Here is an 18,938-nt window from a genome sequence, read left to right as displayed (position 1 = left end):
GCGATCGGCACCGCAGCGTGTCCTGCGCCAGCTAATTGCTGCTGCAGTTAAGTTGGACTGATAGAGACCCACAGTCACGCTCCTGTGACCGGCAACACAGACGCACAGGCAGCAACAGGAGGAGAGGGGAAGGGGGGTGGTGTGTGTGTGTGTGTGTGTGTGTGTGTGTGTGTGTGTGTGTGTGTGGTGAGTGTGTGTGTGTATGTGTTCTTGGTGCTTGCATGTGTAGATGTGTGAGTTTGTGTGTGCAGAGTACTTGTAATTCCGTTACGTATTCTAAATACAAAAAAAATTTAACTGTATTCTGTTTCATTACCTAAAAAAGTAATGTATTCCAATTACAGATACTTGTGAAAAAGTAGAGGATTACTTCTGGGAATACTATTAAAGTGAGAGCGAAAAACTCAGAAGGTCGTTTAAATTCTTTCTTTACGTCTTTTTAAAATGTGGCCCGGAAGAAAATGAGTGTTTCTGTGCAAACCAGAAATGAACTGCCTCAACTTTGTAATTGTTCACTTTTTCAATCGGTCTCAGTAATCTGAAAGTAACTAAAAGTAATCAGAATACATCAGATTGGATAATGCCTTGGATTACGCTACTGATTACAGTTGTGATGAGGTAACCATAGTAACTGTAATGGAATACATTTATAAAGAGACCTGCCCAACCTTGAGTGTGTGTGTGTGCATGCATATTTGGGGGGGTGTGTTGTGCTTGTGTGCCTATGTATGTGTGTGTGTGTGTGTGTGTGTGTGTGTGTGAATGATACATCATTTCTCCTGCTGCCTGGCCTCTCTCTCCCCGCCGCTCTTCAGCCCCGGTTTGGAGTTTGTTATCGAACGTAAACCAAACAAACAGCCGACGGGAATACCGCTCTGTATTTTTAGTTTCCCGGTGAGATTCCCCCTCCACAGCTGACCCTGTAGCGTGCATAGCTGCGAGAACACACTGCAGTATCTGTCATGGTATACCAGTTTCTACTACGATGACTGTGTGTAAGCCTATCCACAGAGGAGAGGAGGTTATCAGTTCTGGTCCACACCCCTCAACACCCCCCTCCCTCCACCCCACCCCCCCCCCACCCCGCTCCTCTCTGCTGAGGAAATACCATCCTGCCAATTACATGTGAGACGGGATTCCTGTGTGTTGCTGGCATACAGAGCAGGACTCCACAATAAATAGAAAACATATTGAACATATCAAAATATTGACTGCTGTGATTTCCAAATTGGAAAAAGCTGCGATTTTTTTTTCTACTTTTTTCCCCGGAGCGAAAGGCGTTTCAGACCGCTTCCCTAATTGAGGGATTCTTTTGCTGTGGAGAATCCCTGACCAACAAATCCAAGTATAAAAAGATGTGTTCCCTTTCATCACTCAATCACAATACTCTCTATTGCCAATTGATATAACACAACAGCGATTCAACTCATATCCAGCTCATAACGCTTTTTCACTGTCTGTTCTAAGCAGCCGGTGTCTGGTAGCTCTTTCCTCTGCCGCACAGGAAGTGATGCGTCTTCCGTTTCCGGTTTGTTCGGAATAAACAGAAGAAGAAGAACTGGGTAGTTAGCATGAGCAGCAACAGACAGAGAAAAGAGAAACTCAAACTTCCATCCAAGCTCCAGTGAGCGCTTAGCACCAAAGATGGAGGCAAAATAAAAAATAAAAAAAACAAGAATCGGGATTACCATTTTAAGTGCTGAGAAAGAGTCCTGCAGGCCGCCACAGTCATCACAATTCACATCACAACCGCAATACTCAGCAAATAAAACAATCGCAATATGTTTTTTTATGTAGAAATGAATAGAAAGTTGCTCTGTCTGAGGTTCCCAAATAGCGCTGAATCCATGGAAGCGTCTATTTTGGGCTGAAACTGTCATTATGGGCAGGAGATCACCGCCAGTAGGAAGGCATTTTCAGAAGCAGACGAGCCGGGGGAGGAGGACCACACAGTGGGGAGCGAGTGTTTAAAAATCTGTGTGTGTTTCTGTGTGAGGGAGTGTGTGTGTGTGTGTGTGTGTGTGTGTGTGGCTGACTGCAGCGCCAAGAAAACAATGTGTTCAGACTCCTCAGAGGGTTGTCCCACGCTGCGCGGCGCGTCGCTCCAAACACACCGAGACACAGAGAGACAGGCGAGAAGTAATGAAATCTAACAGATATTTCCCTTTTAAGGTGGAAGCACTCTGTGTGTGTGTGTGTGTGTGTGTGTGTGTGTGTGTGTGGTGTGTGTGTGTGTGGTTGCACATGGAGCGTGTTTGTCTTAGCAAGCTGGGGAGTCTCTAACTCAAGCAGCAAGCAGTCTTCAACCGTTAGAGTTTGTTAATACACACAGACACACACACACACACACACACACTGTCACAAACACACACACACACACACTCAGAGTTTATGGGGTGTTCAATAGAGTGAAGTAACTCTGTTTGTTTGCTTTCTAAGAAGACATGTCTGTGTCTTTCATCAGGAGGGTTGAAGCACTCTGCAGGTCTGGTTGTAATTACTCTGTGAAGCCGAAGCCAAAGTTTTCATGGCAGGAGCCAAAGAAATGTGTGTCAGAAATATATCAGTTCACTCCAGGCATCATGACACACACACACACACACACACACACACACGCACACACACACACCAGACCTGAGACGATCACAGCAAAGTATTTTATCTCTCTAAGACTGACAACTTACCTGAGTTGTCCTGATGAGGTAAACCCCACCCATCTACTCCTCCAGGCTAAGAATCACTTTCAACTATTATTTGACTCAGGGGCTGAGAGACACACACACACACACACACACACACACACACACACACGCACACACACACACACACAAGCGCAGACATTGAGATGGTAATTAGCTCCTCTCTCCTTCTGCATTTAGAAAGTAAAAGAGACATCTGATGACCGGTCAGCCACCTCCCCAACTTTTGTCCTGGGACACACACACACACACACACCCGTAAAGAGAGAGAGAGAGTGAGCCATGCATCAGTGCTCTCGCCCTCCACACCCACACAGCAGGAACAATAGGTCTCTCTGAGTGTCGCCCGGCCGGCCCGGACTCGCTGCTCTCTCTCATTGTCCCCCCTCTTCTCAATACAACTCAATAAATCGCCCTGACACTTTCCAAACTTTCGGGAGTGTACGATTCAAATGAACTCTCGCATTGTCGTCGGGGCTGAAGCCGATACGCATTGTTCGGCCCTTGCAACGCTTCACGCGCCCGTTTCGCGTTCTTTCAACATCTGTCAAACAATGTTTACACCGTTCGGGCCGTCCTGAACATTTCTCTTGGGGCTGCAGGGTGGGCCTTTCTGTTGGAGAGACGGGGTTTTAACGGAAATGTAACCGGTTCGATCCCCATGATTACAGCCAGTGAGTGTCCAACAACAGCCATGTGTCCTAGGTAGACACTGAACTCCTGCATGGTCACTCATTGTAATGCTGAATTTATTCTGGCGCCCACAGAGGGTAACAGAGAGGGTCCACGGACGACCCAAGGGGGGATTTCTGGTAAAAACACTACCTCATATTCATTCTGGCGCTGTATAACTCATCCAAAATGGAACAATTTGAAGAGAGGTTAGTGGAGCAAGTTGTCCTGTATGACCCGTCTCCTAGCAATTACAAAACAAAAAAAATGGAGCCATGAATTCCTGGGGAGAAATCGAAGTTCTGCAAACCGATTCTAAAGAATGTACCAGAAAGTGGAAAAATCCTTAGGGACAGATTGGTTAAAACAAAGCCATGTTCCCACAATGTGAGCATCTTGTGTTGAGGATATAGTTTGGATAAGACTGACGCAGTGTCCCGTTCTGTGTTTCACCAACAGAAGCGCCGTATTGGACCAGGCCGGACCGGATGGACAAGAAGCTTCTGGCCATCCCGGCCGCCAACACCGTCAAGTTCCGCTGTGCGGCGGCCGGAAACCCGACGCCGACCATCCACTGGCTGAAGAACGGCAAGGAGTTTAAGGGAGAGCAGAGGATGGGAGGGATCAAGGTGAGTCAGACTGCACTGAAATACGCTAAAGCCTGAAGGTTGTGACTAAAAAGACGCCGGTTCAAATCCTCCCTCCAGATCAGCAGCTTGAGGGACGTGAGTGGGTAACGCTCTCCTCTCCCTTCCATCAAAGTGCCCTTCAGCAAGGCATTTTAATCCCCTACCACTCCAGCAGAGCAGTCAGGTTGTACCGGGCAGCTCCCTGGTGTGAATGTCTATAAGTGGATGAAGCAGTGCGGTGCTGAAAGAGCGTTAACGCTCCGTGAATCTTCCCTGGGTAAATAAAGGTTCAAAACAGGCTGCGGGGCTGGTTTCCCCTGACAGGATCCTGGCCAGACTTAGCCCCAGCTAAGCCGGCCCAAATAAATTTAGAGGGATCATGGTGGGTCAAACTGTTGTGCTGAAATCAGAGTAGTACACAGATACATTCGTGCTAGCGTGATAGCATAGTGTTGACAGATGCACACTGCAGCAAACAGCTGTTGTACTCAATTTTGTCATCAGATTCACTCTAAACATCAGACTCTCATGTGGAATGGCACTGCTTAAAGTAACAGGCTTGGTTTACTTTTGTGTTCCTTTAATGGCCCTGAGCTGTAGGATTAAAAGCCCAAACTCAGTATGGTAATAACATCGGAATTCAAACAGTCAAAACGTGTGTTTTGGTTTAAATAAACTTAAACTTAATAACAGAGAAATTCTAAAATGATGCCCAGAGATGGGCAGGATCCTTGGCTGAATCCTCCCAAATCCTTCTCTTCTCTCTCCCTCTGTCCTTCTACTGTCTCAATAAACACACTAAGGTGATGCTAAGGTCTTCTTCTAACATTATCAACTTGCACAGTATTACAAGTTGCTATAGCGATGAAAAACACCGGTCCTGTTCGCCTTTCAAAAATTGGCTTTTCAACGTTTCAATGCAGTGTTGGGAAAGGTTTCTTTTAAAAGAAGCCTCTCTATCAAAAGTAACTTGTTAGAGTACTTTTTCAATAACCACTTCAAAAACATGCCACAGCAATATGGCTGTGTGCTTAGTATGTTTTCTGTCATGCAATGCAAGGCTAGTGCTCCGGTTTTAAAACAGTAAACCAATCTCATTTATATCAAGCACACTCAGATGGAGTTTTTTCAGTTAGCAGCGTGTTGTCTGCACAGGATGCCTCGTTCTAATTTTAAAAAATAACACATAGCAGATTAAAAGAATTGAAAAACAAACTCGTTAAGTTGCTAGTTACCATATAAAAGTCATCTGAGCATTACAACGCACCCCCAACGCTGGTTAAATGTAATGAAGTTTTACAGTAACACAGACATTTTAATTTTGTTGACAAGTTTAAGACCTCTGCCTCTGGAGCCACATGCAGCCCTGCAGACTGAGTCATAACACCGAGGGGAGAGGATCGCCAACTGTCCTTAAAAAAGATAAAAAAAACCCATCTAATGTTAGGAACTTGTACTCCAAGTGCAGGTTCAAAATACACATAAACCAGGTTAATAGTGAGGGAGAGTTAAATGCTATGAAATCCTCTTATATATAGAATTATAAAAGAACTTTCAACATTTGAACTAAACATAATAAGCAAAAACCTGGCCGGTAGTGCGGCAAATGTTGGTGGTTTGGCATGTTTTCAAACATTTGGCATTTAAAGTGTTCAGTGTCATCAGATTTTTCAAGAGCATTGAAATGATAACCTTTGACAAAAGCATGATAAACATGGAGCGGGCGAGTGCTGCTTTTCCCCTGATGAGGATTTGGCCTTTAAAGAGTTAAATGTAATGAGATCCTGGAGCTATTAACAGTTTACAGAGATCTCCAACATCTGCTCCCAGCAGACCAACAGCAGTTGTCTCCCTCCCTCTGTCCCCACTCTGCCTGTCTTCACACACACACGCACACACACACACACACACACACGCACACAGATACATACACATACACATTAGCGCATATTCACCACATGCACATACTCAGATACATATATACACGCACACATTCACATATGCACAGATATATACACTCTCTCTCTCTCTCTCTCTCTCTCTCTCTCTCTCTCTCTCTCACTGACACACACACACACACACACACACACACACAGATTCACACACACCTGTCACCAGCCCTCACAGCAGAGAGCTGGACTGGAGTGGCTTTCTGACAGCAACTTTTAGCGTGTTTAGTATGCATGAAGATTTGCCGTTGATAAAGGTTGTTTCTGCGTTGTTAGCAGCAAATTAATCCCAAATCAACCAGTCAAAGCACTTAAATATTTATTCCATCTGTTCACCAGCCTCCTGCTTTCTCTCACGAATCCCCATGTGTCCTTCCTTTGTGCAAATCGACTCACCAGCGGCAAGCTAAATAGTGTGATAGAGATGTTTTGGTGGTAATTAAGATATTAATGTCATTCTAATCAGTATAATTTCCTCATGGCACGCTGGACCTGCGCTCTCCTCGCCGGTCGATACATTTCCCTCTTGGCCGTTTTGTTGCAGGGACACACGCACACGGCTTATAAATGTTATAAATGGAGAGTGATATGTATAGCTGATGTACGTGAGGTCCTGCCGTCCTTGCGCTGTGTTGTGTCAGTATGAACTGTGACACTGTGAGTTGTCAACGAGCCACCGAGACGAATTCCTGGACATTTTCCGCACCGTCCGGCTCGGTGGGGCCGAGCTTGGCACCGGCCCCGCTGCTGCGAAGGGGGGTTTAATTCCCACCGTGGCCACCCATGCTGAAAATGTATGTATGGATGCACTCATGGCACCGTGAGGCACTTTGGATAGAAGTGTCGACCAAGATGGTAGATGTTATGTTAAAGGAATATGTTAACTTGGCGGTTGAAGCGATTCTGGGTCTGGTTGATGTTTGGCGGTGACTTTTTTTTTTGTTATTACAGAGTATCTGCATGTCCTTAAAAAGTCTGAAAAAGTCTTAATACAGAAGAGGGTTAGCAGCAGAACTTTGTGTCTGCTTTGATAGACACAATTGCACTTTATCTCCCTTAACAGCTGTGTTTAGCCAGAAGTGAGCTAGGTTTGCCAGCTTTGTTTCTTTATTTTGGTTTCTAAATTGGTTTTAAATTCAATTTCAGGTAGCATTAAAAAAAAGTCTTAAAGTAGGCTTACAGAAACTGGCAGACATTCCCCCTAGTGATGTGATTTACTCAACATTGCTGGCACCATGCATATATGCACTGCTTAACTCTTTAAGTCATATGTATCAGCACCAAAACAAATTTATTGTACCTGTCAATTACAATTATTGTAATTCTGACTAGAATTTAGAGAGAAATAAAAACTTCCCTACTGTTTGCAACAAAACTCATCTGCAAAAGACAACTTCTAATATCTCCTTTGCATAATGATGTCGTACTCAGTGATTAAAGTGAGTCTGGTTGCGATAGAGATGTTAGGAGCTGACTGAGGCCTTATTAAGACGTTCCCCCCCATGTCTTTATTTAAAAGTGACCATGTGACTCACCCCTCCCTCCCTCCCTCCTGACTCTGAGCCCTTTGAATCTCCATTAGCCAGTCACCGTGTGGCCGCTGTTGGCCTTTCACCACGCTGTATGTGTCAGTATTGCCTTTTGTACCTTTTCCATAAAGGAGTTTAATTGATGCTCTTATCCGGAGGGACTTTACAACGAGTGAAACAGTAAAATAAGCTTCAATTCCTAGATCATAGAATGAGTGTAGACCATAGAATGATTGTGTAAAAAGAGAAGTGTTGGGAAAAGAAATAAAATTATATCTAAAGGGAGAGGTAGAAGGGTTTTTTTTAATATATAAGAGGTGATATAAGAGGGTGACGCACATTAAACTCTATACATCAGATGCACCAATGTCACCAAATGCAAATTCTTGCACATGTATTAGCGATTAAAGTGAGTCTGATGGAGATGTTAGGCGGCGATTATTAAGACGTTCCCCTCAGTGTCTTTATCTGAAAGTGATCACATGACTCCCCCCTCCCTCCCTCCCTCCCTCCCTCTCCCCCTCCCTCCCTCCCTCTCCCCCTCCCTCCCCCCTCCTGCCGTTTGAATTCCCAGTAGCCAATCGCGGTGCGGGCCGCTGTTGGCCTTGAGAGAGGTGAGCGGAGAAATGACCTTCTATAGTGTGCGGGTGCTGGGTGACAGACAAGCTAAACAGGGTGCTGCTCCTGGCCTGTGACACCGGCCTGGCCTCGGGGAGGGGGGGGGGGGGGGTCAGGGGCGACCGCTGCACCCCGTCCCCCATGTCAAAACCTCTGCTAACCCCCACCCCCACCCCACCCCCCCGCCTCACACGCTGCAAGAAATGTCCATCTGAAAAGGTACACACAGAAAAATAAAGGTGCCAAGTGGAACCGAATCATATATTTAATAGGTATTAAAAGATATTAGATCAAAATAAAGATTCTTAATTCTTAGTCATTGGATGGTGGGTGAATGCATACATGTGGAAAATAACCAAACCCCTCTATAGTATATTGTGCAGTTTCAAATTAATTACTTTGAAAGTTTCTTTATTTTTCTGTGTGTTTAGTCTTCTTGGTATCCAGGTGGCTCCTCTTGCTAAGGCACACACCATTTACCCGTGATGTCATTGGTTTAAATCCCCTCTTCCCTGTCTCTCTCTCTCTACTGTAAACTATCAAATAAAGCAAAACTCCCCTTTAAAAAAAAAAAAGTTATTTAATCTCATATTGAGTCTGAAAATCGTATTTTTCAGCCACTGGGGTGAGGTAATTTGACTTGTTTCCAGCGCAGCTTCATTGTGCTCTCGCGCTAAAAGAAAACATGACTTGATTCGGGAAAATGTTTGAATCAAGTCACATTATCTTTAATTGAATTGAGTGATCTGCCTGGGAAGGAGCTACCAGTGTCTAGAGCAGCAAATGGAAAAGCTTTCATGAACTGGTTGAATCGCTGTTGTGTTTTATCAATTGTTGCAGCAAAACGGACGTTTATTTAAATAAAAATGTGGTGGATTGTGACTTTAAGATGAAATTCATGGTTAAAACGGACATTTTTTGCAGTGGACCCTCATCACCCCACCTCACATCTGCCTGTGATGAGTTCATCTAGCGAGGGTGGTGGGAGGGTGGGGTTGATGGGTGGGGGGGGGGCGGGGGGAGTGGCACCCAGAGAGCCCTGACAGCCTGACAATGGCCTTCTAAAGTCTCTATTCCTGCAGCCGGGTCCTCAAGGTGCAGCCGTCTCCTCCCTGCACCCGTATTGAAGCGCGGCGTTGAATGACAAGATCATTTTAGATTTGACAGCCGTGGTTAATTTCGGCTGAATGAACGCGGCCGTGTCTGATTTTAAGGTTGTGACGGGTGATGGGATGATTTTTGTCACGTATCTCTCAGCAGTGTGTGTGTGTGTGTGTGTGTGTGATTGACTGACTGACTCGCTATCTGAACCATGCTGATCAGCGCGGCACCACCTACCAGCGGGTTTGTCATTTACTTAAGTGCCTTCGGATCCGTAGAGGTGTGAAAGGTACAGCCGGAGCAGACCATTAAAGTCCATTACCTGTCGACAGTTCCCGTCTTCACACCGGAGGAGTGAAAGCAGGGCGCTCAGAAGATGTTCTCCTTTGTTCCCTAACGGTGAAAATGTGGTTTCATCTCCTATTCCTTTTCCTGAAGAGATCTACGAATACGGAGAGACAGTTTCACCTGTTTCCCAAGAGGAGTTTCGCTTGATTCAAGATTTTTTTTTTTTTAAACGCGACGAAAGCTCAAATGAAAGGCAGATTGATTGTCTCGTTCCCGCCGAACATCGCGGGATTGAAGAAGATTTAAAACTGAATACAAGATTAGATTACTTTTTTTTTTTGCAGCGTTGAGAGTCGTTTATCATGAAAGCAGCGCAATGGACGAAATTCTACTTGAGCCTCTAGTTCTACTTAAGTGGACACCATTAGAAGAGATAAAGACGCTTTTATTAGTCCTTTTATGAGCGGATGGTAGAGATAATGTTAGTCTGTCTGTGACTGATGAGGAATCTCTGCTGCCTTTATGTTTAAAGTAATTCATATGAGATTTACAAAGGCAAACTAGAACAAAAGTAAAACAGAGAAGGGAGTGAGAGAGAGTTTATTATGCTATTACTATATTCTCCCTGCCTTAAAGAGCTGCTAACACTAAAACAATTTCATCAGTCTGGGTTTCACTGGAGAGCTTTAGTGTCCCATGATGCTCTGAATGCTTTCAGAGGCTTATCCACCCTGACAAGAAGAAAATCCTGAAGAGAAAACACTGAATACTTTGAATTTTTGACACAAAGAAGGTTAAGTTTAAAGATATAGAGTATCAGCACAAATATCAGCGGCTTCAATTCAATTTCAAACGCCCATATTGGTTGAATCCTATGTATTATCATATAGTAATGTAGGCCTATAGTACTTTACACTAAAATTGCAGTACAGTACTTCTCAATATTGAATTCTCACAAAGTCTTTTCCATGATAAACACACTGGAAGTCGTTCTGACATTCAGTTCTAGCTTACAAGCACATTGTGAGTCTAAAGAAAAGCAAATGTTATCGTTTGTCGAAGTCAAATGGAACGGTAAATAGGATGTGTAGGTAATTTGTAAAGTGGAAAATAAAATTCCGGCAGGGCGACGTCTCGGAGCGCTGCGAGCCTTCACGGACGACGGCGGAGGAAGGGCAGAGCCTAGAGGTCAGAGGTCACGTCTCTATTGAGCCATCAGATGGAGGTGGAGAGAGAGGGGCGTGTCGCCGGCCCATTGAGCGGCCTGAGGCTTTGACAGCCAGAGCCGACGCTGTTGTGCGCTGCCACATACGGCGGAAAGGGATTTCATTGTGTTCATGCTAAACCGCGGCGGCACAGGCGAGACAAAAGCCGACAATGTAATAATTGTGTTTCATTCCGTCCAGGTCGCTCGGCGCTGAACTGATTTTTCAATCCCTGTTTTGACAGGTTTCCAAGGCAAAGCTCTTAAACTGGCTCCACACTGTTACTTTTTAAGACTTTAAGCACTTTAAATCCGTGTTTTTCCCCCTCCAGATTTTAACACAGGCTCGATTGTGAGTCTCCGTAGGCCGCGTTGGAATTTCTACACCTTGGAAGATTATTTTTGGAATCTTTTTAATTTTAGAACTGCCACCGTTCGTCCCACCCCCGCCCCCCCGTCGCTTTACCCAAATACACCATGGCTATCAAAAGACAGATTATCCTATTTATTTGATTTTCTTCTGTATTTCACCTCATGTATTTTTTCCTTTGAACTCTCTCATACTTCCAATTTTACAGCGTCTCCTTCCCTGTTGATGCAACGCCGCGCAAAGCCAAACTCAGGCTCAGACCCACAGACTTCAGGAGCTTTAATAGCCGGCCCTCAGGGTCACTTCTATCTGCCTCCTCCCTCTCTGTGGGTCAAATTAGACGGTAGCACAGATCCGGGCCGCTGGTCCGCTCTGACACAGTCATAAATTCTGGTAACTGGCCCCGCTGGTTCTGACAGCGCTATTTTGCGAGGTGAAGACTGAGGGCTTGGACTATAAAGGGAGCAGAGCTTCCTGTGTTTCTGACTCAACTCCTACACACTGCAAAAAATGTCTATCTTAACGGATCATTTCTCCTGGCTTAAAATTCATGTTTTGCTTCAAGTAAGTGAAGGAATCTGCCAGCGGGGGGTGAGGTAATCTCACTAATTTCCATTGCTGGTTCTTTGAAACAAGCAGAAATATCTTAACATAAGAGAGATCACTCCCACTTGCTTCAAGATAGTGTCACTTTTGTCGAGAAAATTCTTTAAAACAAGCTGAATTGAATACAAATGTGAAATTATCTCACTTTTTTTGGCATTTTTCTTGACTTGTTCTAAGAAAAATAGCATTTTAGGACTCAATACAAGAGTAAATGACATGTTTAGGGGTATATTTTTACCCACTTGATAATCCCAACCCACTAGATTTACCCATGCACAACTGCTGCGGACTCTGTATGCTGTTAAATGCTAAACGACTGGGAGACTTTTTGCAGTGTGAACCTCCCTGTCCATTCCCATGGCCTGCGTCCTTCTGTAGGTCCGCGGCCAAAGCCCTAAAACCTTTAAAGCCTCCTATGACTCTAAAGTAAGCTCCTTAATAATTTAATTCTGTTTGGAATCTGGCATGATTGGACTGGATGGGATTATCACGTTCGGGGACTAATGCTGCGGGTTCAGCGGGGGTTAGCCAGTGTTACATGGTAATAAAGGCAAGCGGCACGTATAGAGAAATAATTAAATGAGCTGAGGGAAATTAAAGTAGAAATGTCACTCATAACTAATTATTACAGTAAAAATTCAATATGAGTGGGTGTTGCCTGTGAAAACTCCCTTTGTTGAATAGAGTTACCCGCTTTTTAAGCAGTTATAAATATTTATGAAGTAGATTTATCATATCGTCGCTGTCAGGTGAAAACCTCATATCTCCAAAATGTCAACTTCTGACCACCATGTAGTTTTGAGTTTATGCAATGTTTCATAAACCCAAGTGTCAGAAAATGTTCTCAATCCATAGAAGACAAGGTAATCCTTCAATTGAAATGCAAACATGAAAATCAAATTAAGAGATTTTCACATGACAACAGCAATAAACATATCATGAGACTGTAAGTTGCGTAAAAATCTTGTCTTTTCAAGAAATTAAGACATAAATTACACTACCAGTCAAAAGTTTGGACACACCTGATTGAATGTTCTATGTTTTTCATTCTCTTAAAGCCATTCTGATCTAAAGGCTTCTGCTTAAATGCTTTGAAATTAGTTTCTTAGACAAATATAAATAGTGAAGTTGATGCCTATGTGTGAATTTCTTTCCAAAGCCTTTTGCCTTTCCATCAAGGCAAAGGGCGGCTGCTTTAAAGAATCTAAAATATAAGATAGTTTTTTTTTGGTCACTGCATAATTCCATTTGCGTTATTTCATACTTGTCATGTCTTTATAATTATTCTAAAATGTGGAAAACAGGAAAAATAAAGAAAAATGTGGCGTGTCCAAACTTTTGACTTGGTAGTGTAGATACAAGTCTGAAAACAGAGTCACTTTTTGTTTGTAGAGTAATGGTCGTGGCCCGTAGTGATCGTCGACTGAAGTTCCTGTCTTACCACCTTCCCTCCTCGCACATCGCCGGCTCTCGGCTCACAGAGGGCGGCGGCAGCACGCGGCGTCGCTCGCCCGCTCACGAGAGCCGCCATTGACTCCGGTTTGACTCTGACAGAGGGAGGCAGACGGGGTGGAGCCATATGCGGCCGCTTTTTTTCGGAAAAAAAAAACCCATTTGCCCGCCTGGTCTATGTTACCACGCAACTGCAGAAAAGCACACACACACACACACACACACACACACACACACAGGCATAATATTTACACTGTTACATTATTTTCCGCATGCGCCTCCAAGTGAGAGAGAGCGAGAGAGAGTTGAGGAGTGTGTAAAGACAGAGGGAGAAGAGAGAGAGAGAGAGAAAGAAGAGGGGAGGGGAGAGAGTAAGAGAGTGTGTTCCTCCAGTCACAATGACATATATTATGTGAATGACTGGCCGCTTACCTAAAACGCATGGGGGTTAAACGTTCGTGAAAACACTAAGCCCTCTCTCTTAGTCGGCGCTTTTTCCTACGCAGGTGATGTTAACTGTTCCACCCTTGCAAAAAAAAAAGAAAACCAAAAGCCTTCATGTTGACATCACTCCCCATCAGTCCCCCCCCCCCCGTTTTAGTAATCCTGACCTTTTGCGGAGGAGTTCACTTCACGCTTGTCTCGCTGCAGTAAGTACAGCGGCGGCGGCGGCGGCGGCGGCATGTTTCCACTTAGCGGTGGAGATGGTCCCCGTTGGGCCCGCGGAGACGCTGCCTGTCGATGCGTGGCGGCGCTCTGTTCTCGCCTCGCCTCGCCTCGCGCAGCCTCCGCCCCGGCTTCTGGATCTGTCAAGTTAGTGTCTGTCTGCCGGTGCCATCCGGCCACACCTGGTCCACATTACCACACCAGATCTAACCCCCCCCTCCTTTTTTTTTTTACTCTCCTGGGATTGATTGCTCTTGACTGGCACAATGGAACCGATTTCAAAAGGTGCAAACAAACCCTCGCTCCTGAAAAACGCTTTTTAGAGCCGACTCTTATGAAAATAATCCCTTGTGAAGATAAAACTTTCTTCATAGTATTATTTCATTTCGTCCAGTTGATTGCTCTAATGTTTGAGGTTTATGATTTTCTGTTTTTAATGTGACTACGCACTGAAACTAATTTCTTGCCATCTTTGTTTGATATGGCAATTAATCTTGAATCCCGAGTTTCCCTCTGGCATTAGTAAAGCACGCCTCATTTCTTCAGCTCCTCTCGCTCAGTGTAACTGAAAGACATTTCATAATAATAATTCATTCATATTAATAGATGGTCCAGGTCTGCACCACACACTGACCAGACTTGTTCTCTGCTCTTCAATCCTTTTCACCTCAGTTTTACTGTGTGGCGCTCTGCTCCGTACAGCTGCGGTTTACAGCACTTCAGAAAATCATTTTCTACAAATCATGTCTGTTATTTATTGAGCAGTATGGAATTAAAGGAAAGTAAAAGTTGCATCACTGTATGAGGCAACGATGCATGTCGGTGGCCCCGAATGGCAGCGAGAGTAAGAGTGAATACCCAGAAATCCTGCAGTGTGAGGTCAGTAAACGCCACACAGCTCGCTCATGTTTCCCAACCGGCCGGTCTGTGACGCTTTATACCAAAGAAAACCAAAGAAAAGATCTAACGCTGGTGAGTCCGGCTTTCTCTGCTGCTGTTTAGGAGACAGTTTGGATTTCACTCTGAAGTTTTCCACTCTCAAGTTTCATTTCATCACCTCCTGTGAGTGGAGAAGTGAACAAACCTGACACCAGAATTTCATTTGGGCAAACAAGGCGGATCTACAGTGTTTCAATTAGCGGAGATGGGACGCTCTTCTCTGTTGCAGCCCCACTTTGTGATTTAAGCTGACGAGATGGATGTATTTTGACATTAAAATCTTTAATCTTTAACTATGAATCTTCACACCTTAGCTGCAAATTTTCATACAACTCCCACAATCCTCTCCTTGTATTCAGAAAGGATTGTACAGAATTCGTACTGTTTTGTGCTCCTCATCACGTTTTCTTCAAAAACACAGGGACTCCTCACAAATTTGGACACATGGTCATGTTACTCCTCTTCTAACCTTGCAGTTCTCTTTCCCTCCATCCCTCTCCTCCCTCCCCTTCACAGCTGAGACACCAGCAGTGGAGTCTGGTGATGGAGAGCGCCGTGCCGTCGGACCGGGGGAACTACACCTGCGTGGTGCAGAACAAGTACGGCACCATCACCCACACCTACCAGCTGGATGTGCTAGGTGAGGAAACTACCAACAAAAACAGAAACGTTTACTTTCACTTCTCCGTTTGCTTCTGCTTGTCTCAAATTGTGCAGAAAAAATAAAAAACAGTGTATGAAAATAGACTATAAACAATGGATAAAGGAATGCGAAGTGGTTTAAAAAGCTCCCAAGAGGTTTTTGAGCAGACAAGCTGATGAAAATTGAATCTTAATCACAAATATCAATGGAAATATCAATAAAAATATCAGCATAGGAAATGAAAAAACATCGGGAGTCATAAGGAAACAAACATACATTAAGGGAACATTAACAACCTGATGAAGACTAGAGCCGCTGTGTTTTTGCATAATTCTTTTTTTTTTTTTATTAATATTTTTCCACCATCAAATGCAAAACAATACCTACAAAAAACAGCACATCTGCTGCAGTGTATAGTTTAAAAACAATGGCATGAAAGCATCAGCAGTGTGTGGGTTTTTATCATTTTTATTCTCCTGAGCAACAACTGCAGCTGTCAGAAAGTCTTTAGGGATAAGTGGGATCATCAGCAGTCACATCATTTGAATTTAATTGAATTTCTAACGCTACTTTATCCTCACTTCATCTTTCTCTCTCTCTCTCTCTCTCTGGCCCAATCAGAGCGCTCCCCTCACAGGCCCATCCTCCAGGCGGGGCTGCCGGCCAATCAGACGGTGGTGCTGGGCAGCGACGTGGAGTTCCACTGTAAGGTTTACAGCGACGCCCAGCCGCACATCCAGTGGCTCAAACACATCGAGGTCAACGGCAGCCGCTACGGCCCCGACGGCGTTCCCTACGTCAACATCCTGAAGGTGCGTCCGCCGCGCGCCGCTCTAATGAGTCCCGCCTGCAGCCGAGTGTTTCGAGAGTGTTTTGCCAGCCTAGGATAATTTCACTCATAATTAATCTCTCCTAAATGTCGTATTTAATGAGTTTTTACAGTAGGTGGGTCTGTCGGGCCTACGGGCTTTTTTCGCAGCACCGGTGTAATTGATGAGCTCATTCCTTAAACGCTGCACCTCCATTATGGAATGGAAAAAAATGCATTACCTGAAGTTCATCTTTCAGTATCTCTAAATATGTTTTCTTAGTTATTGTCCCCTTTTTCAAATGTCGGATATCACATTTTCCCAGAGAAATCAGACACCGCTGGCCTGATTTTCATGAATCCTGGAGCGATGACGTTCCTGTTTCTTCACACTGTGGTCCAGGGTTAGGGTTACAATGTACAGTGATTGGCCTAATGGGGGCGCTATAATTAAAGGTCAAAATTGTAAACTCAGAATCAATATCTTCCGATTTTGAGGAAACTCGGAGGGATGACGCAGCTTTAAAAACATTACACTGATGGGGCGCTAAATGTAAAAAATTGCATCTTTTCGAAGGCCATAAATGCTTCACTATTGGTCCGATTTTGATGAAACTTGGAGTGGTGATGCATCTTGTTACTGATTGGTCCAATGGGTGCACACAGAAAAATAAAGGTGCGATCTGGAACTGAAAATGGTTCTTAAACGGTTATTCTACGGCATCACTGGGTTTATTTTTCTGTGTGTGCCTTCATTATTCGTAGGGGATGACATGCTTACTTGTTTTGGAATGAAACTCTTATTATTATAAATTAGGCAACATGTGAGACTGTGAAACTGTATGCTTACCTGACATCCAGCATCTTGACTTCTAGCATTAACCACTGATATTGTGATTGGTGGTTAGAGTTCAAACTTCTCAGCTCTACAGTATTTAAGCTGCTGATCCTGCTGTTGGACTACTGCTGGGTGATCACATCCATATAATGAACTTTGACATTAACTTCTTGTTTCTACTCCTAAACCTCTATTTGTTTGTCTGCAGCATTTATGTTTGTCATGATGCTCTTATCGCTCCCAGGAAAGCGAGTGTCAGTCAGGCAGTGCTTCCCAGTCAAATAAAGGTTAAGTAAACGCAGCGGGGGGAAAGGCGTCAGGCGGTCTTAGGAGGGCTTGTTCCTGCTGAAGAACTTAGCAGAAAATCCTGGAGGTCTGCTCGTCTCTCCCCGGGCGATGTTGGTGTTCAAGAATAGAGCGAGAGTAGAAAGCATTCCTCTCCGGGGAGGACAACACCCTAAACCCGCTGAGAGGCGTGTAAAAACGCCTTTTTTTTTTTTTTTTTTAAGGCGAAGAGAGGAAGACTCCCATCGAAAAATCGAGAAGGCCTTCGCTTTCTCATTTGGCCTCCCTTTTTCTTTTTTCTCCGTCTCCCTCTCCCTCTCTCTCTCTCTCTCTCTCTCTCTGTATGTCTCTAGAGCGAGGGAATAAAACAAACATCTGGTTTGGACTAAGTTAACTGCTGTGGTGGCGGCAGCGCAGGGAGAGAGACGGGCTCTGTTAACCGCCATTGCCGTCAGATGTGCTGCGTCGCGTGGTTTGAGGAGGAGGAGGAGAGAGGAGGAGGAGGAGGAGGGAGAGAGAGAGAGAGACGAGGAGGAGGAGGAGGGAGGAGGAGAAGGGAAAGAGGGAAGAGGCACCCAAAAAAGCCATGGAAAAAATGAGTGGAGGAACACAAGGAAGGGCAGAGTCAGCAGGGAGAGGAGAGAGAGAGTGTGACAGAGTGGTTAGCAGAGGAGAGACACAGAGAGAGAGAGAGAGAGAGAGAGTGTGTGGAGGAGGGTGAGAGAGAGATAAGAGAGAGAGGGAGGGAGAAAGAGAGGTAGAGAGAGAAAGAAATGAAGCGAAAGCAAGATGGGAGAGGGGGAGAGAGAGAAGAGAGAGATGGAGGGTGTGATACAGAGAGAATGAGAGGGATGGAAACGGGAAGAGAGAGAAACAGAAGGAGGGAGAGAGAGATAGAGATGGATAAAAAAGAGAAGGAAGGAGAGGAAGGGAGAGAGAGGGAGAAAAGGGAAGAGAAGAAGGGAGTAAAAGAAAGAAATAGAGAGGGAGAGAGAAAAGAGAGAGGGAGAAAGGAGAGAGGGAGGGAGACAGACTGACAGTGGGAGAGAAAGAGAGGGAGAAGGAAGGAGAGAAGGGGATAAACAGAGAGAAGGAAAGATAGATAAACAGAGAAGGGAAGAAAAGAGATGGAGAGAAAAGACAGAGAGAGAGAGGGAGGGAGAGAAATTAAGGAAGAGAGGGATCGAAAAATACACAAGGAGAGTGAAACGGAGAGAAAGGAGGGAGAGACAGAGGAAGAAAGAGAGAAAACAGAGAAAGTGAGAGAGAAAGAGAGAGAGAGAGGGAGAGAAAAGAGAGAGAAGGAGGGTGAGACAGAGAAAGATCTCTCTCTCTCTCTCTCTCTCATTTTTCTCTCTCTTTCTCACTGTTGATCTCTATCTCTCTTCTTGTTGGTCTTTCTGTTTCTCTTATTCTCTCTTTTGCCCTTTTTTTTTTACCCCTCTCTGTCTCTCCCTCTCACCCCTCTTCTTTCTCTGTCTCCACCCTCCTTCTCTCTCTTTTTCTCTCCCTCTCTCTCTCTCTTTCTCTCTCACTTTCTCTGTTTTCTCTCTTTCTTCCTCTGTCTCTCCCTCCTTTCTCTCGTTCACTCTCCTTGTGCTATTTTTCGATCCCTCTCTCCTTAATCTCTTCCCTCCCTCTC

General features: G+C 44.6%; 1 protein-coding gene across 2 annotated transcripts in view; it reads left to right on the top strand.

The window, feature by feature from the left end:
* The window catches only part of fgfr3 (fibroblast growth factor receptor 3), a 69,042-nt gene that overhangs the window by 32,300 nt on the left and 17,804 nt on the right, over window positions 1–18,938 (top strand). For both annotated transcript variants that reach the window (XM_071922515.2, XM_071922514.2), the window contains exons 4-6: window positions 3,831–4,000; window positions 15,239–15,362; window positions 15,987–16,177. In XM_071922515.2, the coding sequence (XP_071778616.1) occupies window positions 3,831–4,000; window positions 15,239–15,362; window positions 15,987–16,177 (485 nt within the window). The remainder of the gene's footprint in view (window positions 1–3,830; window positions 4,001–15,238; window positions 15,363–15,986; window positions 16,178–18,938) is intronic.

Source organism: Centroberyx gerrardi, chromosome 17 (genome assembly GCF_048128805.1).
Source record: "Centroberyx gerrardi isolate f3 chromosome 17, fCenGer3.hap1.cur.20231027, whole genome shotgun sequence".
Classification (NCBI taxonomy): domain Eukaryota; kingdom Metazoa; phylum Chordata; class Actinopteri; order Beryciformes; family Berycidae; genus Centroberyx; species Centroberyx gerrardi.
This window is presented reverse-complemented; position numbering and strand designations above follow the sequence as displayed.